This window comes from Malaclemys terrapin, chromosome 10 (assembly GCF_027887155.1).
Source record: "Malaclemys terrapin pileata isolate rMalTer1 chromosome 10, rMalTer1.hap1, whole genome shotgun sequence".
NCBI lineage: Eukaryota > Metazoa > Chordata > Testudines > Emydidae > Malaclemys > Malaclemys terrapin.
In genome coordinates this window covers 23524427-23544031 of record NC_071514.1, presented here as the reverse complement: position 1 = coordinate 23544031, position 19605 = coordinate 23524427, and the positions used below count along the sequence as shown (strand labels likewise).

Sequence of the window (19605 nt, the reverse complement as noted above, 5' to 3'; positions counted from 1 at the left end):
TAGGGAGTTCTTGCAAGACTTCCCAGTTTTGCTCCACAAAGGTATTTCAAGAAGATTATATCTAGAGTAGATAGGGAAGTTTCAGTTTTCATGCTCGTTCAATCCATAGCATACTGTTGAAACTTCCAACCATGCTGCTAATTGATATCTAGTGCAACCACATGACAAATACAATGGAAATTAGTGTGATGTGAACCTGACCACCAGAAACTGAACTGAGACCACTACCTTATTTAATATAGAACACAAACAACCATCAAACAATAATGATCTGTGGTCATCATTGACATGGGCCAGGTTTGAAAACATGTCCTATCACCTTGAGGTGAAAGACACTATATCCCACCACCAGTCCACTTCTACTTTTTAGCAAAATTAAAAAAAAAATTGATATATGAAATCACCATATTTGGAGCTGTATATCTGCATACATCTATCTACAGTTGCATTGATACATACATCTCAGAAAGTAAGCAGACAAATAAATAAATCCACCAAAGCATAAACCAACAATGTGTCTTGGTTTTTCTATTTGCTATGTGCTAGAATCAGGCTATGATACTGATGGAACTGCAAGAGTTTTTCAAAGAGAAACAGCTGAGCAATAGAATTCTGTTTGATCCATGTTGTGTTGCACTCAGATGGAAGAATTACCCTCAGTGCTACATCCATCAGGGCACAGCTCTGTAGGAAAATATTTCCAGAATCCTTCCATTCATTGAGTTGTTGAGAACTTGACACTTTTCCATTTTATATCTGAAAGAGTGCGGTCACTGCCATTAACATTTTTAGCCATTGGCTGATCAACTTTTCTTTCAGTGGCAGCTCACCTGTGATTTCAAAATCTTTCACAGAAGTCAGTACAAGTTTTGTCCATATAGTTTCTTCTGTTCTCCATCTTGACCCTGAGTACCAAATTTTCAAAAGGAGAAGCTGTGGCGGAGTGGAAGTCATGGTGTTGTTTCTTTATAACGGTTCTGAAGCAGAGGGCAGATTCCTTTTGATATTTTCTGTCTTTATGTGTTTGTGTTTAGGAGTTGAAAATCCAGAAGGGAAGGAAAGTTGTCACTTTTGTTTATGTTTTAGGTATAACAGAAAGAGAGAGAGAATTGTACTGCTCCTGAAAGTGGGCAGTGAGGAAATAGTTCTGTTTTGTTTTTTCTTAGACTTTAAAAAGGCAAATTTCCCCTTAGGGATGATCTTCTGAGTGGGGCAGTGCGGTCAGCACAACATGTACCTACTGCAGTTTTGGCTTTTGGACCCACAGAAAAGTTTAGTTCCCAGTGCAGATGGAAAAAAATATTTACTTCTCTACCCCCAATCCCATGAACTGAGAGAGATAAATCTCATTACTGAGTTTTCATATGGGGCTTGATTCTTCTCCCACTGAAGTCAATAGGCGCTTTGCCATTTACCTCAATGGGACCAGGGTTGGTCCCATTGTGTGGGGTACAATCAGCCCAACTCCTTGTTTAAAAGGGAGCTTAAAAGAGCATTGACAAATGGTGTAATGCTCCCATTCTAGTGAGCAGTAGGTGCAGCAGGAAGTTCTGTACCACTCACAGGCAATTGGGCCTTAATAAGAGGTACCAAACTTGGCAAGTTAAGTCAGTCAAATCCCCAAGGCAACTTAGAAGGAACAAAGGAGACAAAAATAGATGGATGGACTGAATCAGGAGAATTGCAAGTGACAAAACTATCTGTTGCTCAGGGCAGAGAAAGATGGAAGTGACTAGAAGAGGCCACAGTTCAGCCGTGGATTTATAAGTCTCCTTGTGACGCTGATAATATTACATTGTCCTAGCTACACACACAGAGTGTTGGAGTCAAAGTGACTTGCTTTCTATATTCTGCTTTGCCTTTTTCTTAAACAGGCTTTTTTCAGAATCTTTCAAATGGCAGCTCAAGGGGTATCACTCAGCTGCAGGCAATGCTAGAAACAAAAGGCACGGTTCTTTTTATTGGATGACATGGGGAAATGGCCAGCTATGCTACACATGCCAACATTGTGATAGAGAGATACAATCGTAGCGTGATCATCTACAAAAGTGCAGCATCCCAGTGGTTTTAAATTGAAAGCATTTTTGTGAATTCAGGATCTGTCTTGTTTGTACCAGTCAGACAACTCAAAAACTTAAACTGCTTCTGGGTAGGTGTATGTTAAAGACATGAATCCAAATTATTTCTAGTGTCATTCTCTGCTACTCATAAAATATAGTGCTCATAAAGGTACAGGATTAACTATCCAGGACACTAAGGCCTGATGGTTGTCCAGAAAGGGCCTAATGTGTCAGTCTTTAAGCAAGCCCTGACTTCAGTGATTAGCTTTGCCTGCTTAAAGAAAAAGGACTCTGGCCCAGAAGAGAGAGGGATGCAGCTGCTTCCTCTTTCCACTACCTTGGACTGGATTTCAACCAGTGACACACAGGTAAAAGATTCCATTTACCATCACTCATGTTAGGAAACAATCATCCTCCACTCCTACTTTTGACAGGCTCTTATTTTGGATGGTTTCAGAGTAGCAGCCGTGTTAGTCTGTATCCGCAAAAAGAAGAACAGGAGTACTTGTGGCACCTTAGAGACTAACAAATTTATTAGAGCATAAGCTTTCGTGGACTACAGCCCACTTCAGACCCCACAGGGCTGTAGTCCACGAAAGCTTATGCTCTAATAAATTTGTTAGTCTCTAAGGTGCCACAAGTACTCCTGTTCTTCTTATTTTGGAGTACTTGTTTCATCCCCAGCCCTATATTTGTCCTTTGGCAATTTGAGAGCTACAATTTATTATTAAAATTGATTGATTGGCTATAGAACAGAGAAAATGGTCTTAAGGAAAACCTATTATTGTTTTTCATTATCACTGTTAGTTATTGTTAGTGCTAGCAGTGTTCTTGGTGCTGTATAAGGCACAGAAAATAAGAGTAGTGCCTGCCCCAAAGAGCTTACAAACTAAGTGGGTACAATTTTCAAAAGTGTCTAAACCACGTAGGTTGCTTTAAATGGAATTTAGGCTCTTAAGCACTTCTGAAAATTTCACCTAATCTGTTTTCCATGGAAGTCAATAACAGTCTTTCCCCTGACTGCCATGGGAGTTGGATCTATCCCTAAGAGATCAAGAAGACCATGTTAGATTGTCTAAATGTTTGTGAAGTTATAGTTTTTTAAAGTATATGCTTGTCTGAATAGGCGGGAGTAGCACACATGTTTAAAGTTAGCTGAATTGGGGGCCTAAATGCATTTGTTCTCTACTGTGCTTTTTAGGTCAATCAGTTTGAAAGTTTAGACACATTATTGACAAACATGGACCATCATAGCATATTGCATTTCTGAAAAAGAAGGCCTATGTATTTTTGTCTTTAGAAGAAGGTCATAGCAATGTCACCAGCAGGGCAAAGTATCAGCATGTAAGTGCTTTGCTGAATAAAATTGGGATTACTCACATGCTTAAAGTTAAGCACAAGCTGAAGTGCATTGCTGTATCAGGACCTTTGTTAGTTGACAGCAGGGAAGTTTCAGCTAATGAAACTTCCCTGCTGTAGTTTTCTAGCTATACCAAGAATTTACAAGGTATTGCACAGACATGAATGAGAGTTCAGATTTGTACAGTAAACATTGGAGACTTCTTTTTAGTACAGTTAAAGTGTACAGTCGTTCTTTTGCACCAAAAGATACAGAAGAAAATAATTATTTTTTAAAGTAATGACAAAAAATGTCCACCCACCTTTTAAAATTGTCTTATGATTTAGGATATTTCCACTGATGTCAGTGGGGCTAAGATTTCTTCCTGCATTTCTGAAGTGGAAAGAAGTAAGACCTGGTGATTAAGGCACTGGAATGGGACTCAGGAGTTCTGGGTTCAGGTTCTGGCCCTGCTACAGATTTAGAGTGTGACCTTGGGCAAGTCATCTAATCTATATGCACCTCAGTTCCTATTCTGTAAAATGGGGATAACAATGTTCCCTTTTATTTCACCCTTTGCCTGCTTGGTCTAGTTAGAGTGCAAACTACAGTTTGCACCCAAACAAAAATATAAAATCTCCCTCTCATCTGACCACCCTCTTATATCTCAGTCCACACCCTCAAAGGTTGGAGAAAAGAGATGAGTCTCTCAGGATGCCCAAAGATCAAGAGATCCAGGAATGAGTTCATTTCACTAATGTCAAAGCTGCAAAGCTCTCATTAGCTGCCTATGGTACCAATGATTTTGCAGTGAGATCTCCCAAAAAAACCAGTTTCGCACAAAACTGGAAAATGTGATTGTTTTTAAAATTAAATGTCTTGAATTTTAAAGCAAAATGCCACAAATGAAATACAAACATCTAGAAATCCCGACATTGGTTTATGCACCAGTGTAGAATGCATACGCTGCACCTGCCCATGTAAACATGTTGTGCGCTGGGCTGATAACTTGTCCTGGGAATACCAGCCCAGTGTGCAAGGGGAGGAAGGGCAGAAGGGAAGGATGAGAATAGTACCCACTCCTTGGGTTCGAATGGATGGGGACTAGAGAATTCATTGACAGTCCCCATGTGGAGTAGATCTGTGTCTAGCCCTGGCCCTCTCTTTTCCTTACCTTGGCTGGCAGATCACCTCTGGGAAGGGAGAGGAGTTAGATGGTGATTTAACCATTCCACAGCTGCTTCAGAGGACATATTTGTAGCTGCAGGCTCCATGCACCAGATAGATAGTCCTAGTATTGGGTCCTATATAAACAGATGAAATTATATAGCTATCTTTACATTTACAATGCATGTTATTAATTAAGAGCATCCTCTCATAAAAATTTAGCTGACAGTTATACTATAGGTGAAGCTGATAGCAGCACCTATGATTAAGGTTGGTTGACACATCCCATTATAAGACTCTGTTTTCAATTGCTTATAACTTTGCCAAACAGTAACCATTCAGGATGAAATTCTCTATGCTGGATGTCTGCTTCAGAATATGTTTTTTTTTTTTTAAAGCTGCAGCAAAAGCAGCTGGTTCAGCTGATTCCAAGAATCAGATTAGGAGGAAATATGTTGTTTTGTCCCTGTTTAAAAAAATTCTTACAACCCTTTAATTGAAAAGCCCTAGCATCCCCATGCTTTGTAGCAAGTCTTTGAAATTTGGCTGGGGTGGAGAGAGGCTGGCCTGCTGGCAGGGATATGCCTTTTGCCAACCCTGTGAAAAACTACCTAAAAAAAAGCCTTTAAAAATAGTCAGTTCACACATGCTTAGTAGAGTATTGTTAAAGTTTGGCAGCTAAATTCTCTGAGATTCCGTCTGTACTGAGCATGCTCCATCCCTGGGCTGCAGGGGCCCTGCAGAGCAGGACATCTGTGGGCCACTGTGATGCTGGGCACTGGACAGTGACAGTGGAGAGACTGTCACTTCTATGGTCTTGATGCCCCATGCTGTCAGCCTGGTAGTGGAGAGGAAAAGGACGAATCAGCTTGACTGAAATGCAGAAGGGATGAAAGCTGCACCAAGGATGGGAGGGAAAGGAAGTAGATTGGGGAAAGGATCTGGGGCTGTGGTGGGGGAAGCCATGCTGAGAAGATATTGGGATTGTCTGGGCAAAGAGCCTGAGTGGGGAGGCTGGAATGAGGAGCTTGAGGAGGGAGACTGAGACTGGATGAGCAGCTGGGGGCAGAGAGGAAACTGGGATGCAGTGCCAGATTAATGCATAGGCAAACTGGACCCATGCCTAGGGCCAAAATTCGTGGCGGGAGGAGGGCCAGGCACAATGTCGCTCAGGTTTGGCCTGGCTGCCCCTGTGTCATGACAGAGGTGTGGCCAGACCAAATTTGAGTGAGTGGCACTCACATTAGAAGTGTATGTTTACCTAGAGCCCTGTGATGGGTTAATCTGGCCCTTCTGAGATGAGTAGTTGTGGTGGGATGGGGAGACAGGACTGGCACAGGGTCAGGCTGGAAGGAACATGGGCAGGGTCAGGCTGGAAGGAACATGGGGTCAGACTTCAGGGAGGGGGGCAGAAAAGTTTGTGCCCTCTAAAGCATACTCCCCTCCAGAAACAGGTATTGGACCCAAAAATTCTGAGTCTCACCATACCTCTGCTGTCAGTAGATATCTGTGAAACCAGTCTGGCAAAGTGTGTGTCTGATTCTTCACTAGTACAGGTCCACGTAGAGGAGACAACCTACTACTGCTATCAGTTACTCTGTTAGCTCAAGTAGCAGAGGTCTGTGTTATAGATCTAAAGGTTCTAACTCTGATGCTGAACCATGTAGGAGTCAATGTAATTCAACACGATTCAATTTATGTGTTTTTATTTTGCTTTTTTAAAAAACCTAGGAAATTACACACAAAAATCTACATTTTAAAGAAAGATTAATGTTGCAAAGTCAAGCACTCAAAAGGTAGGAAATGTCAGAAACCGGGTTACCCTTGCAACCTTAATTCGGCCTCCTTGTGCATATACATTATGATACAGTCCTTAATTACATGATCATATACTATTTTTTCCACAGGACCCCTGCCTCAGTCAGTGCACAGGATGGACTGTGGTCTGGGGATTAATCAGGGATGTGTAGTGAAGGAGCCTGTTATTTCTTGAACACCAGCCTCATTTATTGCAGATGCTGGAAGGTGTGTAGTGAATGAGGCAGGGAACTGCAGGAAGAGAAAGGACAGTCCATGGTCAAGGCAGTTGAATGCTGCCCTGGAGAACTGGATTCTATCACTGCCTCTGCTACAGAATTCCTAGGTGATTCTGGGCAAGTCACTTAAATCAAACTCATCAGAGATGATTTCTAATGACGTGTTTCTCATTTTCTGAGAACCTGAATTGAGACCCTGGGTTCTGATTTGCAGAAGTGCTGAGCACTCACAGCTGCAGCTAAGGTCCGTGGGAGCTGTGCTTTGAACTTAGACAGTGCAATAAAAACGCTAAGTACTCTGAAAAATCATGTCCTAGACGTCTCAAAATGGGCACCCAAAATTAGTGGACACTTTTGACCTTAATCTCTGTGTGCCTCAGTACTGCAACTGTAAAAGGGGGATAATACCTCCCCGTCACCTCCCAGGGGTATTGTGAAAATAAATTAATATTTGTGAAGCGCTTGGATACTATAGTGATAAGCTCCAGAGAAAAGCCCATGAGGTAATTAATAATTTAATATCCGGAGAGGGTTTGACTAGCGTGCAGTAAATAAAGCATGGGGCCACACGTTGAATAATGAGACTAAAACAAGATATCGAACAGCTGCTCATTCAGTAAGTACTATCCAGCCTGTGAGCATTTTAACTGGCTTATTTTTTGGGGTAGAACCACACTTTACTCCAATAGGAAGAATGTCAGAAAAGTTTATATCACTTTCCTGAGAGGACTGCAACTGAATGTTGCCTTCTCTGATGAGATTAGTGGAAGCACCAGAGAGTTTTTTTCTCAACTTAAATTAGGAAGTATCTGTCACGTGATTTCACGAGAGTTCCCTGGCTCTAGAATATGTTCCCTTTCTGATCCATCACACTTTGGATTTCTCACTCATCCTGCCATTCTGCAAAGCCTACCATTTTTCCTGGGCACATGGATGGGGATTGATCTGTGGGGAGAGGCTGGTAAAATATGAGGTTATTGTTTTGTTGGCAGGTCTGATGGTGTATTATGTGATCAGTCTAATTCAATCTACAATATTGTGCTGCATTAGGCACTTTTTATCATTTTAATAGGTGTAGAGCCAAGGCGAGGCACTTTCAATTAAACTGAACATCATTAAATTAATTTTGGAAGCATTGGTAGCAGCCCCATAATTAAGGCTGGGTTTTGAATTCGGTTCTAAGCTCTGCTTCCAAGATCCCTTACAACTTTTGAATGGCGTAACCAATTTGTTCGCAGATTGAAATGCTGCCTATACTGGGGCATGAGAAGAATGTTCTAACAATTTGGAAAGTGACAGATGTTTATTTGATCTTTAATCACAATTTTAATATTTTATGTTTTCTCCCCAGTACCTTAAACTTTTTGGATCCCTGTGTTCTCAGCAGCGATAGGTTTTGAGAACCTCAGGCCTTGTGCAGATGCTGAGGTCCTCAGGAACAAGGTATTTTCAAATCATGGGCCATTTTCTAGGGAATTATTTAGGAATCTTAACTTGTATGGGGTGGAGCCACAAAGATCAAGAAGATGTCAAGCTTTACAGGGCAGATTCGCAATGCATGTTTATTTTCTGCTATTCTTCATATTTCTGGAGGACTGTCCTATACTTGTTTGACCTAGAACTAGGAGGTTTATATATGCAGATAAACCAACTCTGTATTTACTGCTGTGTGTCTGTCTTGTTGTGATTCTAATGCTATTTGTCCAATTAGGACAAATTATAACAAATGATTATTTCATCGGTGAACAGTGCATCTGTGCACAGGTCAGAATTTGAGCAGCCATTGACAGATTAGAGAGGGGGCATTCTGAGAAAATGAAATGGTTTTTAATTTTCTCTCAAAGTTTGTTTCTCTGACTCCCCTCGGGGCATCACTACAAGGGCAAAGGTAAGGATGGACACTGGGGTCGTTACAGCAGCAGTTTAAGTTCTTTGGATGCCTTTACTGTGAATTTCCATACTTTCAAATAGTTGAGGTTTTGTTAAAGTTTATTCTTTACTGTGAATTTCCTTGCTTTTTATTTTTTGTTAATAGATAATATAACATTCTTGCAAGGGTGTTTAAACTCTTAGGTTACCAATATATATTCTCAACTTCAACTCCATCTTTTGTCCAGGAATTAATTAATTAATATACAAAGCATAACTTCACTGAGGGTTTGCTTGAATGAAAAACACAAGATTTGACATATTAATGGTATATTGTCGTAGAGGACAGGGAGTTTGAATTTTAAATGGTTTTTTAGTTCAAAACAACTATATAAATTTTTGAATCTTTGTCCATTTAACTAGTGTGTCATAATCGAGCAAACATGCTGTAACTGGAATAAATATTGACAAGTAACTTCTTCAAAAACTTCACTGCTGAGAGAACAGAAATGCCCTTATCCCCTGCCTCATGCACAGGTTGCTGTGAGTGACAATACACGAGATGTCTGGGGGCCTTAGTGGAATAATCTGATCCCCTCAGTCCAATACTAAGGGAATGGGTGGCCATACTGGGATACTAGGAGCACAGCTGGTACTGAGCTCAGCAGAAATGAGGACTGAATGGGCATGGAGGAGGAACTTTAATTTTATCTTTAGAGGTGGTCCCTCCAGGTCAGCAATGAGGCATAACTGCTGGGGAATGAAAGGGAAGCTTGCATTCCCAATGCCCCTTCTGTCTCTGTCCAATGGATAATCTCCAGGTCTTTCAATACAGCATTTTCACAAGCGCTATATTCACTTTAAAAATACAGAACAAAACAACACCAAAAAACAAGAATGGAAAGAGAGATGGAATTGCATGGAAATGTTGTAACCAAGATTTACTGTGTCACTGTTCTGGGTGTCACAATGTCATTTGTTTTGTTCAAAATATCTAATTATCTGGCCTGCAAGAGTGTAATACAACCCTGTTTCCTCTCAGTTCTTTGTTCCACTGCCAATTAAAAGATGCTACAGAAAATGGATTGACAACAAAAAAAAGAAAGATTAAAAAAATGTGGAAAAGTTTGACTTGAAAAATCAGTACATTTCCACTTCATCTTACAGGGATGATACATAGTTATACAGGCAGCATTACTGGGCATTACAAAGGTTAAATGCCTCAATTGTAGCATTTTAACAGACAATTATAGAGTGCCTTTCCCTCCTCAGATGTTTTCTCTATACAACAAAGTAAAAGAGGACAGTAAGTCTGGGTCAACATGGTTACAAGCATATCTGTGACCCTCACAGGATGTTATTGGGGAATAAAAGGCCAGTTTACCCCTTCCCTGGGAGAAGTCAAGGATGTGTGGGGATTTCCTCCTGGTGTTTCTTTCTTATGGTCCTGCCAGGGGGATGATGTTTGCTCCATGGAATGGAGAAGCCACCCTCACACAACATGAAGCCCTAGAGATCTGTAGGATGTCAGGCAACTGTGAGGTGCCTCTGTGCTGATTCCATACTCCAGCAACTTCCTCTCAGCTCCCTGGCATCATGGCTCTGGACCCAGACTGCCGGGGACTACCCCTAGATGTGGCTTCCTCAGGCCACACCCTTCCCCACTTGGAGGGGGATTCTATGGGTCGAATTCAGAGATGAACCTAAGGGAGACTAAACTAGTATAATATACTAGGTCCCTCAATATGTATGGTACACCAACTTTGAGTCCCTCAAAAGTCCATTAAACTTAATTAGACTCTGACTTCCTGAGACTTACTTTGACTCACATCCACTGACCAACCTGCAAGCTACACCTCACTCCAAACCTTACACATCATCTTTGAATTTGACCCACCGAGTCTGAGTGTAAGGGAGTCTTTGGGAATATAAAGTAATGCAAGTCACACTCCAAAGGGCCATAAGAGATGAGTGAAATGAGTCGTGAAGAAAATCAACTGGTGGGTGGATGTAAGAATGTACAAATTCATGAAAGAATGCCATACCCTCCTCTATCCTACACCTTCCTGTATTGTCATCTAGCTGTTCAGCATGTAAATTACACCAACACAAACTCACTTATATACACATAAGTGAATATAGGTAGGTCCAAGAGGGGCTGACTGAAGAAGGATCTGACTTACCCAAACTTAGACATCATCCCTAAATTTGGGAAGATCTAAGATGAAATGAATGTTATTTCCAACTTGTTTACTGCATTAGCAGCATCTTCTCCGATGCTCTCTCAGTCCGAACTCTAACATCCCCTGTGTTTTATTGCAGCATGCAAGAGGAAAGAACAAGAACATGGGAAAGATAGAGGGAATACACCCAAAAAGCCTCGGTTGGTCTTCACGGATGTCCAGCGTCGAACTCTACATGCAATATTCAAGGAAAATAAGCGTCCATCCAAAGAATTACAAATCACCATTTCCCAGCAGCTAGGGTTGGAGCTGAGCACCGTCAGCAACTTTTTCATGAATGCACGGAGGAGGAGTCTGGATAAGTGGCAAGACGAGGGCAGCTCCAATTCAGGCAATTCATCATCTTCATCAAGCACTTGTACCAAAGCATGAAGGAGTAACCACGAACTAAACCTCGGTGGAAAAGCTTTAAAAATAAATAAACAAATAAAGACCAGGACCTCAAGATAGCAGGTTTATACTTAGAACTATTTGAAAAAAAAAAGTTATTTATAAGTCCAAAGAAACCAAAGACTTATTTCACCTGCATTTTGACTTTGTTCTGAGATACACACTTTAGTAGGACGACGACTTGCAAAAAAAAAAAAAAAAAAAGAAAAGAAACAAAACAAAAAAACAGAGAGAAACGAAAGAAACCACTGGTCTTACACCTTCATCCATGATCATTTTCACCGTATTTGGCTTGTTCAGTGGTTTGGAGCATAGTGATTTCTTGTCATTGAATGGACATCTTTTCAGATATGGCTCTTCATTTCCACAGATATTGCCATGAAGGTGTATGGTGTATCCGTACTGTGTACACACCAGTGGTTAGGGACTTAGTCAGGGCTCGTCTTCAGAAAGGGTTGTGCCATAGCACAACCAACATAGCATGGAGTCGTCTGAATTCATTGAACGGTAGTGTGATTTTTGCTATTTTATCGTTTGAACTTCACTAGTGCAACACCTGGAAACAAGTTCAAACTAGGCAAAGAAATTTTGAATGATACCTAAACCAGTGCATTCTCTTTGTTTGTTAAGGAATGTTCAGATTTAAAAAAAAGTGAAATAATATTCCATCCATTAAAAAAATCGACTAGCTACCAAAGAATACATTTAATATTATATTGCAGGTATTTTATTGCAATGATTTTAATATTCCAAAGCTATTTTTACACAAAATACTATGTAGAGTTATAGGTATAAACTAATCTAACTGTATAACACTTAAAACCTGTAATCAAGACTGTTATTTGCAATTACTAAACCACTTTAATATTTGTTTCCAAGACTGGCAAGAAAGAATGTCATTTTAGGAGTAGCAGCTAATGTCACAGTGTCAGAGCACAGATGCTGATAGTGGGATCCTGCTTTCACTGAAGTCAGTGGGTTTTGCCATTGGCTTCAATAGGAGCAGGATGTGGCTTTACAGCTGTGTGTATGGCTGATGTGATATTTGCCATGTATGCATACCTTTATTACACTGTTCCTGGCTGACATTGCTGAAGGGTCATCTGCTTGAAGGGTGTCAAAAGACCATCTTTCCCTACCAATGTATTTTATGTACATCTCCCAGCCAGCAATATCATCTAGATTCCAAACATTATATTCCATTCTATTTAATTTATTTTGTACACAAAAATTAAAAATATGAATAAATTTACAGCGTCCAATTCTGCCCCATTGACATTGAAGTCTATGGATAAAAAGGCCATTAATGAGAAAAGGAGTAGAAGGAGACATGGAGGAATGTGCTTTTGGGACCAAATTCTTTTTCCATTGAAGATTATGGCAAAACTCCTGTTGACTTCAGTGGGAGCAGCTCCAAGAAGATTACGTTTGTGCTTTTTTTTTTCTTTCTTTTTTTTAGGGTGCGGGGCACATCTTGAGGTCAATAGCAAAACTTCTATGGAGCTCTATAAGAGCGGGATATGGCCTTTTGTTTTGTGGGTTTGTACCTGCTTACTAGGTTAAGTTTTTATTCCAGTACATTCTTTCTTGCATGTCTGTTAACCAGGAAAATGCATGAAATAGTTTACAATTTATAGTTGAAAAGCTTTAAGTGCTCTGTTGCTAACAGAACTTTCAGAGAAATGAAATTGTTCCATTCTTATTGTGATAAAATCAAAAAGAAAGCAGTGCAACATCTGCATATAAAATTCTAGTTAGAGGGGAAAAGATTTTACATGTGCCTGTTAGATCTCTAACTGGTATTTCAAATTACTGTAGCAAATCTCCTAAACATACCAAATTCTAAAGTGAGCAAATATGCAGGTATATGTCCCATTGCTAGGATAAGAAATCTGAAATCTTTCTTATACCTGTAGCTTAAAAAAAAATCAAGGTAAACTAGAATCCAACATATGTTATCATGGCAGGTTCTATTTTCTTGTGATAAAGTCCAAATAAAATGCTAAAGACTAAGAAATTATGCAACTTTGCAGCACCATCTGTTTCCCAAGTTAACCATGTTTGGTCAAGTTTCAGGCTATCTAGTTATAATTACAAATAGGTATTTTAAAACACAACTGAAATATCTCCTTATTAAAACAATGTTAAATGAGAACAGGATGTTTGTCACTAAATATTTCTCAAAATTTTTCCTATGTTAAACTCATTTTAAAAAACTGACAATGCAATTGTCTAATGAAATGTGTTCCATGAATATTAGAGTCTCTAGTTTACCTTAAATTCTAGCACGGTTTCTTTTAAAAAGCTCTGTTCCCAACTAGACATTATTGAAGTGGAAAAATTAATAGGAAGACATAACCTCACATTTAAGGGATCTTATAAATGCAGTTTCATTAATATAATATTGAAGAGGACAACCATAATTAACATTTTGCTTTCTCCAGGAAAACACTGCTTTGTAACTTACTTATAGTTTAGAAAGAAAGCCTTATTTATTTAAAACTTGAGAATTTAAAAATGCAGGGAAATTCAAAGTACATTACCACATTTTTTAGTATTTCCATTGTAATGTGTCTTGAGACTATTTGCTGAAACCAAAGATAACTTTCATACCAGCATTGAATTTACACCCAATATGCAATTTCAGGATCTCTTGCTATGTATACACACACACACACACACATACACACACACACATTGATGCACAAGTTAAAGCCTAAAAGTGGTTTTCTTACATCTGTTTAAACATGTTTTAACCTTTTGTTTTTATAAGCCATTAAGAACAAAGTCACCCTTCCTGTAAGCAATATGCTAATCACACTTTGAATATATAGAGAACACACACTTCTCTTTAGTTGGTTTCTAAATATGAAGCAAAATAAATATGGAAACCTTCATCCTGATTATAAAGTTATTTTATCCCTCAGGATACTGCTCCATTGCACTGACTGAAGCATAGACAGTAGATCATTTGGTGCACCCAGATTCTTATTATTTCTTGTCTTTAGTAATGGTCATCCATGAAGGTGATTTTTTCCCCCAACGTTGCGCTTAAACTTCTACACAAAGGATAAAAGCCTGGCCCCACTGAAGTCAATGGGAGTCTTGCTACTGACTTCAGTGGGGGTCAAGATTTCACCCAAAGATTTCCTGGAAGAATGGAAGTTAGTATTAGACTCAAAAATTACCACTGAGCCACTGGCTCAAGACCTAAGAATGACACGAAACAGTTCTGAAAGGAAGCAAAGTGGAAAAAGTTTGGAAACATCAAGAAATTGGACTAAAATCAAAGTTTAGTTAAACAGATATTGCAGATTAGGAATATGCACTCAGTTCCTGAAGTGCATCCAAAAATTACCATAATGACCCAAGAGAGGGGGTGTCAAAAAGGTTGAAAGTTTTAATCCATCCACATCATAAACTGCATTATCAGATTTCCAGAAAAAAAACAACACTGCTACTTTTTTGGCTCCCATATTGCTGTCCAAGGGCCTCATCCTACTGTCCTTACTCAGGGTAAAAGCAAAAGTAAAATGAAAACACCTACAATGAGGGTTGTTGCCTAGCGTCTCAGTCCTGCTCATTTTGAAGTCAATGGCAAAATTCCAGTTGACCTCAATGCACCAGATTTCACCATGCTTACCCATGTTGAGTGGAATCTTACTCCATGAGTAGTCTGTTGAATTCATTGGGATTGCTTCTGGAGTTATGTGCTACTCAGTGTTCAAGAGGTTCACCATTCGGCTTATTGTGAGCAGGGTCAGGCCCTGAGAAGGACTTCAGAATCAGGCTTCAACATCAGTGGGCATTCTGCCCAAAGGGGACTACCTGTCCTTGGAGGGCAAGAAAACATGGCTGACCTTGTTATACCAAAGAGTCCTAGGACACTTCTCCTCGCCCGAGTTGTGAAAAAGGTATTTTTTCCCAGGAAAGGTGGTACTTCCTCCTCCTTCTCTTTCTCTTCTCCTCCTCCTCTTCCTCCTTCTTTGTACATAAGGATGAAAACTATGCATTTAGCAAACAAAGAGAAAGCACTTATCCTTTTTCTATCTAGCTGTGTTTAGGGTGCATTCAAAGGCCCAGAGGCTAATTTTGAGACTTTGCTTGGCCTTCTGGTTTATTATTGTGGTGTGGTTAGCTTTACAATACATTTGGTAACTATTTCCTAACGACAAAGAAGCAAAAGGTAAGGAATAGCTACTTCCATGTGTTTAAAAAAAAAAGTGTGTAAAGATCTACTATTTATAGTGTGAACCAAAGACGCTACCTCACTCGATTTCCATTGGTGATTTTAATCACATTGATGATACCAAAGAATACCAAAGATTTTTCATGCACGGCCTTGGTCTGTAAAGGGAACTCATTCTCCTTCTTAAATACCCTCCACCATCCCCCTTCCTCAACCTTCACTCAGTGTGTAAACTTGTCTGCATTCTTAATAATAATCATAATAATCTTATGAATACTACTCTTACTACAACTGCTATACTGATGATAATGATAATAATAATAATTAATAAAGCTGTAGGCAAACATGTTGCAAACTTTGTAAACTCATAGGACGAGTGCCTTGCTTGAACCAAAGTGTTAAACCGCTGTTGACCTCTTTATCTCTCACCTTATACTCTTTGAATACCTCAGCCTGTTAGAAAGGCCACTAATGAAAAAAAAAGGAATAATTCTTCACCGTGGTGCTTTTTGCCGTGCAACCATGCAATGAAACTTTCTTTGATACCAAAGGAAAATGTTTTTTTCCACTTTCTTGCTGACAAACCAAAGGTTCCTTCTTCTTTCCCCTTGAAAGCAGCTTGAGTCCCTCCACCCAGACAGGCCGTGCATTGCTTTTACCAATTTCTCCAAATACCTCATAGTAATAAATCGTTAGGGTTATGTTGTATAGAGAGTTTATGTGATAAGGCAGAACTTACTAGTTTGATAATTGTTAAGGTTACTTAAAAAAAGTTTTATAACTCTTATTTATTTTGTAGAGGTTGTTTTGTTTGTATTTTTATTATTATTATTAATTATTATTATTATTATTGTTGTTGTTTGGGTTTCTTTCTTTCTTTCCCTTCATTTTTTTGGCAGAACTGCTCTGTTATACTCAAGGAAGATCTTATTCCTGGAAATATTTCAAAGGTTGGGTAAAGATTGTTGTTTGCAAAGAATGCAAGAAAGGGAGAATATATATATATATATATGGCTTTGATTCCTTTTGTTTAAATTAGGAAGCTTTTTGTGTTTGCTAGTCAATGTTCTTTTCACAGGGTAAAAAAATATTCTCTGCTGTGATAAATGGGTTCCTATTTTTTCTCTATAATGTGCTGTGATTTTTAATTTAATTACATTTTGTATATGTTTATTTAATCACTGCTTTAATTTATGACTATGTAGTGAAAAAATTGTATATAGTAGATTCAAAAATGGCCAAAGCTTTGTGTTACAATCTTTTTGTTCCTGATGCTGAGATAAACTGAAGGAGAGTGCTTCTCTTGACTGCAGGGTGTATCTTCAGACTTGTCTTAGCATGCACTTCAATGTGTTACAAACACTGCCAGGTCCCCCACCTCCCAGAAAACAAACAAAACTTGTACATGCCAAAATGAGTGTTTCAAAGTAGTACTTTTGTCACTTAGAAAGCAGAAAGGCAATGTTAGTGTGTTTTTTCCTTTAATTTATTTGTCTTTTTCTAGGAAGGTTATTTTGTGGGTAAGACCTGCATATCCAAAGAACTTAAAAGTTGTTTAATGTTTAAAAGCACTGGCATTTGTGAGAGACTTTGATTTGTTTTTGGTTTGATTTGCCATTCGCACGGGTATAGCAAGTAGAGGGCGTAAAACTTTGGAGAAAAGCTAACTTGAATTTGGAAATGCTCTTCAGTACATGACCCAGTCTTCATCAAGCTTTCCTCCTCTCCCTCCCCCACCAAAACTGCTTCAGCTAGTACAGGGGGAGGATGCTGCAAACATGATAAATACACCAACTTGGTGATATACCGAGGGCTGGCTCCTGCTGCCATTGAGGTCAATGGGAAAAGTTTCACTGAATTCAGCTGGGCAAAATGGAGCTCTGAGAATCCACTATTAAGAGCAGCTGGTCTGCCAGACACTGTTATTGGGTGTGCATTTAGGAGCAGAACAGGACAGTTTCTCAGTTCCATCAAGCATGGAAATATTTTCATGGGACATGAATTTTTCTTCCCCCTCAATCCTCAAGAAAACTGGCAAAATAAATGTGTAGGCTCTAATCCAGGCAAGCCCTTGTGCTTTGAACACAAATTTAGCCCCATTAAAGGCAATGGGACTACTCCCACTCTTAAAGTTAAGCATGTGCTCAAGGCCTGGCTTCAGGAAAGCACTTAAACACAGGTTTAAGAGCTTTCCTAAGAGGGAAGAATTTAAGTGGATGATTCAATGCTTTTCAAACTTGGGGCTTATGGCCCAGGCCCTCAAAGGTATTTAGGGTCCTAAACAATGGAAGTTAAGAGCCTAAGTACCTTTGTGCATCTGAACGTAAGTGCTTTGCCAGATCAGGACCTTCAACATTTGAGGAGAAAGTCATCGCCCTGCAGAAGCCCAGCATAAGGCTGATCCAGTCACTAAATGAGACTTACGGGATGGATAGGCTTTGTCCAAGGTGAATTCAACCCATGGCTATCTGTTTGGTCAGCCAGCAGAAACAAAACAGAATAGAAATGTATTTCCCCCACACCCTTAGAACTGGAAACATGTACTGTATTCTGTACTTCCCCTACGCCTGGCATCACTTTGTACATCTTTAGAGAACAAAATCAGTTTTAACTGAGAGAAAAAAAGAAATGACAATGATAATTCTGCAAAGCTGATGGTGGCATCATGGCACAGAATATACGATGCCATTTACCTGTATTTTATTTTGCCTGAGTGATAGATTCTATTTCAACTAAATGCCATGTACCAACATGATTTGTGATGGGTGTAAATATTTTCTTTTCACGCACAATAGTTAAACTCAAGGTGTACACTCTTTTCGTTTTTGGCGATAGTTGAAGGGTTCAGAGAGGGAAGGACAAGGGAGGGTTGGGGCTTTTGGTCAAAAGTTACACTTTCTTAGATAAATTTTTATACTTCAAGTATTGAAATAGGGCAATAAAGATGCTCTGAAATGCAGGATCATTAAATGGTCTATTGGTAAGCATTGGCTAATTGTCTGCTTTTAATACATAAACTAATGCCGTGCAATGAGTTATGTTTCACATGGAGGAGGAGACAACATAGTAGTCTATTAATCCAACAGTAGCTATTAAACACTGGATGGAACTGTATTTAGAAAATGTTTTCTGTTTAGTATTTTGATTTTTCTTGGTATGTTCTGCATTTATTGCATAATCATTGTGGAATCATTTTAGTTTTGCAGTATGACCCAAACAACAGTATTAAAAGAAAATAAAGTTTAAAGCATTGTCTTTTCCTTGCTTCAGTAGTTGTCTTCATAACCCTTGTGTCTACTGTCCAGTCCAAGCTAAACAACCTTCATTCACCTAGATGCTCCCAAATGATCGAGTATTTTTTTTTTAGTAACCTTTTCCCACTCTTCCTCTCCTTTTTCTGCTTTTTCATTCTCACTACACCTTTGACCTTTACTATTTTTTTCAGTGCAAGTCAGTTTCCATGTTCAAGTTAGCTTGATTGTTCATAATGTAAAAAGGGCGCCAAAGACAATCATCAGGTTTAAGATCAGTAAAGATAGGAAATCTTCCAAGAGCGAGAGGGAGTTCTTCCATAGCAATGAGAAAAGAAAAAAAAAGAAAAAAAATGAAAACTTAAGAGAAGATTTTGATAAAAAGACAACTTTGCTGTCATTTTTGGTTTGCCAATTAGAAAACAGTAGTAGTTTATGCGTTGCATCTGCATTTCATACTAAGTGATTATTGTACCTAATTACAGCTGATTGCTAATATTTCCTCAATCTCTCTCTCTTAGTCAAGCGCTTCTTCTTCTGTATTTTGTGTATAGCGACAAGTGTAATGCACTAGGCATTATTCTGGTTTGTTTATGGGTATCTCCTGTACTGCGTTAAGATTTCTTTACGTTACTTTTTTTAAGCTTTGCTACTGTTCTCACTTTATGCCGTGCAATATCATCTGCTGTGTTTGCTAAGCAAAAAAAAAAAAAGAAAAGAAAAAAAAAAAAGCAAGTGATGATGTCATCATGCTTTTCAGTGTTAAAATGTTTCAGCGTTTATGTAGTCACAAAAGTGTAGTAAATAAAAGGTTGGATTTTCCAGCACTTTAAATTTAGACATTTCTTGCCTTCTTTTGTTTTTCCATCTACAATCACAACATACTAATCTAATCCTTAGATTTGCTTCAGGAGAGGAATGGGGTCTTTCATGTGCAATAGCGGTTATATCGTTCACAGGATAGTATGTGCCAGAAAGACACAGCTCATAGAAAGGGGCAACATAATGTTGTGTCACCTCAGGAGCAGGGAAGAAACTGTGGCTCAAGGAGACAGGTCACT

At 39.1% G+C, this 19605-nt stretch overlaps 1 protein-coding gene across 1 annotated transcript in view; it reads left to right on the top strand.

Moving 5' to 3' along the window:
* ONECUT1 (one cut homeobox 1) overlaps positions 1–19382 on the top strand; it is a 36951-nt gene extending 17569 nt beyond the window's left edge. The window contains exon 2 of the mRNA XM_054043070.1: positions 10794–19382. Within this exon, the coding sequence (XP_053899045.1) occupies positions 10794–11086 (293 nt within the window). The 3' untranslated portion in view covers positions 11087–19382. The remainder of the gene's footprint in view (positions 1–10793) is intronic.
* The last annotated feature ends 223 nt before the right edge of the window (positions 19383–19605 follow it).